The sequence below is a fragment of the Rhinatrema bivittatum genome, chromosome 2 (genome assembly GCF_901001135.1).
Source record: "Rhinatrema bivittatum chromosome 2, aRhiBiv1.1, whole genome shotgun sequence".
NCBI lineage: Eukaryota > Metazoa > Chordata > Amphibia > Gymnophiona > Rhinatrematidae > Rhinatrema > Rhinatrema bivittatum.
In genome coordinates this window covers 618,039,809-618,047,426 of record NC_042616.1, presented here as the reverse complement: position 1 = coordinate 618,047,426, position 7,618 = coordinate 618,039,809, and the positions used below count along the sequence as shown (strand labels likewise).

At 40.5% G+C, this 7,618-nt stretch overlaps 1 protein-coding gene across 1 annotated transcript in view; it reads left to right on the top strand.

Annotated features, from left to right (window-relative positions):
* The first annotated feature begins 308 nt into the window (after positions 1-308).
* The window catches only part of LOC115083382 (coiled-coil domain-containing protein 178-like), a 194,873-nt gene continuing 187,563 nt past the window's right edge, over positions 309-7,618 (top strand). The window contains exons 1-2 of the mRNA XM_029587182.1: positions 309-371; positions 3,150-3,299. Of these exons, the coding sequence (XP_029443042.1) occupies positions 309-371; positions 3,150-3,299 (213 nt within the window). The remainder of the gene's footprint in view (positions 372-3,149; positions 3,300-7,618) is intronic.

Below are 7,618 nucleotides of genomic sequence, written 5' to 3'. Positions count from 1 at the left end.
AACAGAGGCAAAATTTTATGGCAAGCCATCAGCTGGTGTGCACAGAGGTGTGATGTTAAGTATCATACAAACTGTTAGAGTGCATTCCATTTATGGGAGAAGTGGAGGAGGCAATGGGAAGTGATCTTATCTGTGGGACACCTGTCAGCTATAGGGAGTTGCAAGACTTTAAATAGGTTCCTTAAGATATGTTGGCTTCTGTACAGCAGTCCTTTACAGCCCGGTGCCTACCTAGTGATAAGAGCTCACAGGTTGCCCCAGTGACTATCTGGTATGTGTTGTAGTATGCCTTGGATTCCAACCCATCAATGGCCATGATAATGTCACAAGGCAAAGAGTCCTTGTTGCAAGGGAGGCAAAGACATTCCCAGGTAAGGTTTTTGGAAAAGGTTCTAACACCCTGTTTATTTCTAGAATTGTCCAGTGAGTGCATTAAAAGTCACGCTTCATGACATGACAGGCAATGACCCATGGGTTATGTTGTGTTTACCACACTGCCGGATGGATGCCTATGGATTTTAGAAAGAACAGGTTTAGGTGCATGAGAGATTCTAACAGCTATTGGCAGAGACTGGGTATTGGTGAGTAGCAGGGCAATAGTGGAGTCTATGATGGAAGCAGTGTATAGATAGATTATGTGATCAAATCCTTGATGGTCATTTAGGGAAGTTATCTCCAACCTCCTCTTGCCAGGCAGATGGCTGGTCCAACCAGTTACCTTCCTTGATACAGAGCTTTGGGGCAACAAAAATGATAAAGGGGATGGAAAAGCTCCCTTATGGGGAAAGGCTAAATAAATTATGACTTTTTATCTTGGAGAAGAGACCACCGAGAGGGAATATGACTGAAAATTTTACAATCATTAGTGGAGTGAAATGGGTTAAGAGGAAATGGTTATTTACCCTTTCAAAGAACATTAGGACACTCCATGAAACTAGCAACTGGCAGTGCACAATCAAGTTGTGGAATCTAAAGAGGATTGTTCAAGTTCCTGAAGGAAAAGTCCATAAACAGTTATTAGCCAGGTAGACTTGGGCAAGCCAGAGTTTATCCCTGGGAGTAGATAAAAGAAATAGATCAACTATTAGAGATCTGCTGGGTAATTGCGACCTGAACTGGCCAGTATTGGAGACAGAATACGAGGCTTGATGGACCTTGGTTATTATTACTCATTATGGCACTTCTTATATTCTTATGTTGAGGTCCTCAATCTATTCAGAGAAGATGAAGGAATAACATGATTTTAGCTCAATGTGGCCTGGTTCTGTGACCTCTTCATTAGTATATTTCCATTTTTTCCACAACCCTTGACCCACTGTTACTCGCTATCCCTTCAAACATCAAATATATGCTGTTTGACTTTTGGCCACTATGCCTCCCCCACATCCCAACCATCACATCACTGCCCTATTTCCCTCGAGGTACTTACCCTTAGGGGTAGGAGCCTCGGTGAATAAAATCTTTTTGGAGGCATTGGCAAGTCTCCCACATTGTCAAGGCATTCCTGCAGACCCTCTGGATGGGGAATAGGGGGCCTTCGTTCTATATCACCAGGCAGGTTAGCTTGGCTACTTCCCTGGTAATGATATTAGGTTATCATGCTTGGAGGGGCAGTTTGGAATGAGCTTCCCCCAACAAAACAGGAAGTGCATGTACATGAGTAAAAATGTATGCATGTATGAAAGTTCCTAAGTACGCATAAAATGGGGTGCAAACAGAAAAGTACATATATTTTGGGGAGCATTGTGCAGATGGATCTGCGCAGATTCTAAGATACAATAGCAAATCTCTGCTAACCCATATATTTGTGTATATGTGGGCCACGCAGAGATATTTAAATGGTATCCTCTACGAGGTAGAATTTAAAAGCATCGCTTGTGAAAAAATGCCCTCAAATCCTCCTATGTGTGCCATATGTGAGCAATGTGGATTTTAAAAAGCTGCGAAGTACATGCATATATACTGGTGTATGCATCAAAAATAAGAGGGTGGGAAAGGCATGGACCTCCTGGGGCAGCACCAACAGTTACAAGTGGAACTCCGTATTTTAAAACCGGAGACCATGACGTACGTCGGCTTGTTATCCGTGTAACTGTACTGCTGCTCCAGATGAGGAGCAAGTCGGTAAATCTTGAGTTTTAGGGCTTACAGGACAAGGAGTCTGGGTCAACTGGGGGGCATGCAGAATGAAGAATCATAGGGGTCTGAAAGACCTCAATATTAACTGGACAAAATGGTGGACTAATTGGAAAAACTGGGTTGTCCCTTGCGCGAACGGTTTTTAAAATCCGCCCATACAAGTGCTTAAGAGCCAACAAGGTCCTATGGCAGACAGGTGCGCTAGCTGAGCCTGAGTAACCTTTGAAAATTAGAAGCATACTTATTGTGCCATTGGTGCATTTTAAAAGATATGCATGCATGCTCGTGCACTGATATGCACATGTATGGGCGTACACGCATTTATTTTAAAATTAGCCTGTATATTTATATTCCCTTAATCCCCCAACTATGATATTTTCTACAACATGCTGTACACATATATTACAGCCAGTGCACCATATGCTGTGTGTATATATATATAAATATATATATATATTACATTGTATTATATGTTCAGCACTCCTTCTGCTAACTCATTTTGACACTGTACTTTACTGTATACATGCATTGCACTGTGTAATATGCACAGCATCACCTCCATTTCCCTTTATGAGCGTGCACATTATTATATGACTATACCTTTCAACCCACCAAGATACTTTCTACCTTCTCTCTGTTACCATATGATTTTTAACCACGTGGGTAACCTTCACTTTGAATCCTTGTAATAAATAAAATAAATAGAAACTTAATTGAATTTGTGTCCCCTTGATAAAGCACTATTTTATGCAGAACACTGACTTCTCTGGCAGTACTCTTTTACTCTTGGCTGATTAAGTATTATTTATAACTTACAATTTGTGGAAAGTAGACTGTTGTCTGTGCATGCAATGCACTAAAATCCAGGATGGGCTTGATATGCTATTTTCGACATAGAGTTATGTAGTTAGCCTTACAACAGGACAATGATTGAGCAGAATATTATAAAAAATATACTGTATCAATTTTGTTACTTTTCATTATTTTTAATCATTCACTTTTCTGTGTAGGATGATCTGAAGATTACACTGGAAGTTAATCTGAAGTTAGCCAATGAATATGAAGAACTTCAGGATTTTTTCTTAGCTGAAAAGGATAATCTTATGGAGTTTGGTGAGAAGAGGGTCAAAATGGAATCTAATCTTAGAGATGTGAAACAGGTAATGGTAAAGTATTAATTTCTACTTTAGTAAAACAGGCTGTTGATTAAATAGGGCAACTATGTTTTTGGTGATTATTATTTTTAGATGTAATATGATATAGGCCCCAGCCATTAGAGTTGAATTATTCTTGTTAAGAAGCATAGACTAATCTGAGGCTCCATTTAGAACCCAGTACAGATATGTTCCTGAGCCAAATGTAGGTCTCACTTCAACATAATTACTAAGATTCCCTTGTTGGGCATTCAATCACTGCCTTGCAGAGCTCCCAGCTTTTGTCAGCCTAAAGAGCAGGAGTCAGGTTCGGCACTATAACCTTTTCACCTTTTACCTTTTCACTGCCATTTTACCTGGCTCAGGAAAATTTTTAGGCTTGTTGGTCAAGGCAAGATCATCCTCTGAACATGAAAGAGAAAGAAATCAAATTATTTCGAATTGGGATCCCAGTGGATGCAAATTTATCTCCTGTATATTAATTGTGAAGATTCTGAAAACCTGACTGATTGTGGGGTCACCAGGGATAGGTTTGGAAACCAGATTTAAAGCTTATAGAATCTAGCCATTCATCCCTCAATCAAAAGGTGTTAAATTTTCAGAATTTAGCATGAGTGTTTCTAAAAATTAAAAGGAGTTTGAAAATCAGATTCCAAGAGAGACAATTGAAAGCCATAATCCAAGAGCTAACCATGGACCTGCGCCTAGAATAACTATAGTACCTAAATGTAATCCATTTTGAATTGGCAGAAAAGCAGAATGTAAATAGCATTAATTTATTTATCTTATTTTATTTATTTATTTTTAATTTTTATATACCTATATTCTTGTATAAAATACAAATCATGCCGGTTTACATTAAAACAGAAGATGCAGGAAAAATGTTACCTTTGTCAAATACATTGAAACATTAATAACAAGAAAATTATTAACAAGGGATAACAACTAAGAAAAGAGAAAGGTAAACAAGAAGAAGTAAAACAAAACATAGAAGTTGAAAAACAAAAAAGATGGCACAAAGAGTTGCACGAAGGGGTGCACAAAGGGGAATGCCCAGGTGGAATGGCGCCATTTACTTGATTTAATCACTTATATACTTCAACTTCCAAATTTAAAATTTGTCCAAGGTGGATCACATAAGTACATACATAATACAGAAGTTTCAACAAATATATAGCAAATAATACCAATATGTTACATAAACATTATATAAAATGAATACATCTCATTTATTCCATATGCTTCTTGTAAAAGGTATGTTTTACTAGGGATGTGAATCATTTTTTGACGATTTAAAATATCGTCCGATATATTTTAAATCGTCAAAAATCGTTAGGGCCACGATACAATACCAATTCCCCCGATTTATCGTTAAAAAATCGTAAATCGGGGGAAGGGGGAGGGCAGGAAAACCGGCACACTAAAACCCCCTAAAACCCACCCCCGACCCTTTAAATTAAATCCGGAACCCCCGCTGAACGACCTCCTGCAGTCGATCTCCTGCCGGCGCCATTTTCCGTACGGAAAACGATTTGCGGCAAGAAATCGCTTCCTGAACCCCGCTGGACTCCCAGAAACTTTTGGCCAGCTTGGGGGGGGCCTCCTGACCCCCACAAGACTTGCCAAAAGTCCAGCGGGGGTCCGGAACGACCTCCTGCGTCGAATCGTTTTTGTCTATGGCCGCCGCCATTTTGCGGCGGCCATTTTGCAAAATGGCGCCGGCTGAAGACAAAAGGATTCAATTGAGGGGGACGTTCCGGACCGCCGCCGTTCTGGACCTCCGCTGGATCCCCAGGTAATTTAAAGCATTTGGGGGGGTTCGGGAGGGTGGGGGATTTAATTTAAAGGGTCGGGGTGGGTTTTAGGGGGTTGGCTCACGATTTTAACGATTTTTCACGATATTTTTAAAACCCAAACGGCAACAATACGATTCCCTCCCCCTCCCAGCCGAAATCGATCGTTAAGACGATCGAGGACACGATTCACATCTCTATGTTTTACCCCCTTCCTGAAGTTTTTCACATCGTGCATTCCTCTCACCTCAACTGGCAAATTATTCCATTGTACTGGAATGACAAATGAAAAAGCTCTGGATCGAGTTTGAGATATCCTACCCTCTTTTGCAGATGGCATGTTCAATAAACCATGGATTGTTAATGTAAAGCATTTTCTTCAAGTTACCATCAAACCCTGTATTCAGCAACTTATGCACCATAACCATCAGACAAGGCCTTACCCGAAATTTTACTTGTAACCAATGTAAATGCTGGAGCATGGATGATACATGCTCAGGTTTAGGCAAACCCAAATCAGGTTATGATGTATGCTTTTCAGAACTATGTTTCAGGATTGGGCTAGTGAGCTAAGCATAAATAAATGAATATGCATCCTCACAGTTTCTAGGTTGGTGACTATCTTAATGCGCCAGTACATTTAGGTAATTTGTTAGTGGTTAAAATATCAAGAGACTGAACAAAATTCATCTACCTTTTGGGGGCTTGCTCATTGATATGAATTAGTATTCAAAAAATATAGTTAGAGATAGACACTGCATGGGTGGGGGCGGAGTGTAGGGAGAAGAAAGAAAAGAGAATAGGCAGTCTGTGAAAAGAACTTCACTTGACTTGCATGACTTTTGTATCAAGCATGCTACAGCAATCTTTTGATTCTAATATAAAACTATACTAAGGATCATTGCACTAATGCATGAGGATTTGTGATAATGTTGCAGAAATTTTTACTGTCAAAACTGAACTGCAGTGTAATGACTTTTGTTATCATGGTTTCTAATAACTATTCAGCATGAATTGACCCTACATATGTTTTTACTAGAATATTATGTCAGCAACTCAAAAACTAAAGAGGGAATGGAAAACATCAGAAAAGCCCCACTGAATGCACGCCTTATTGGAAGCACAACAGCATTATGATTAGTACTCTGACTACGAATTTTAACAGAGTCATTTGCATAAACATTAAACACAAAAGGTCATTTTAAAATGAACCCATATTAATTAGGTGAATGCGAGCACTTTTCCATAGTTTTCTCATCAAATGACATCAATAAAAAGGAGACAAAATATTGCATGTCATATTTACAAATCAAATAAAGGGTCATACATACTAAGCAGTTTCCTATGGAGACAGAACAGGAGTACAGCTAGCCTAAAAGGCCACTTTTTAATACTTACAGCAGCTATCATCTCCCACCCCAAATCAGTAATGTATTCTACCACTGATTACAGGAGTATGAATCAAGTGCTCTGTGAAGGTAATTGGATGCTCACCCAAATATGATAGCAGTGTAACCCCTGGATGGGGTTTCATCCAGGGGCACATAGAAGAAAGAAAAGATAAAAGATGGATCCTTTCTGCATACCACTCTTTCACTGTCTTTCACATCCCACCGGATAGTTTAACTTTTGAGTGTCAGGATTCCAATTGTGGGGATGAGCAATAGTTCTTATACTCTGCTTTTTGCAATTCAGTCCTTCTTCGTCCTTTGTTCCAGCACTATTACTTAATGTAATGTCTACATCCAATAAATACACAAGGGTAGGGGGGGAGGGCATGGCGATGATGTTGCCATGAGAAGCTGCTCTCCAGTCCCACTCCCTTGAAGCTATCGGCGCTTTTATGTTTTATTTTGAGTCCCTGAGCCTGAACCATCCAGCTTGCCAAGTGATTTTGTGGCGGACCGCATGGGCGATCTGGCAGCTGAACTTACAGAGCGCATGGTGGGGTGCACTAAAAAAAACAGAGCAGACAAGATTTGTGGTGGCGAAGACAAGATGGTGCCGGAAGCAGGCCCAGCTGCCAGCGGGTTGTCAGTTGCAGCACTGTGGGAGATTACTCACACTGTCTCAGCAGTTCTCACAGAGAAGCTGCAGAAGATACAAACTTTAGTGGATGAACTGCGTGACAAGGTAGAGACTTTTAATTCTACCATAAGCTGCATGCAAGGGAAGTTCTCCGAGCACGATGACCGTGCTCTAATTGGAGGCAGCAACCTCTGAGCTGCAGGAGAAAAATAAAGCTCTGGAGCTCAAGTTAGATGAGTTGGAGAACAGGAGCGGGCGTAACAACCTACAGATCTTGGGAATTCCAGATTCTATTCAGGGGGAAGCATTGATTACTTTTTGTGAGAAATGGCTCCCTGAGGCACTCCAGATTAGTGTGAAGGCCTGGCCAATCTTGGTTGAAAGAGCCCATAGGCTGGGAGCTGGTGGTCCCGACCAAGCACGGGCTAGGCAAGTTATTGCCAAGTTTCTGAACTTCACCAATAGAGAAAAGATACTTTCTGCGTACCGCAAGAGTAAAGAGCT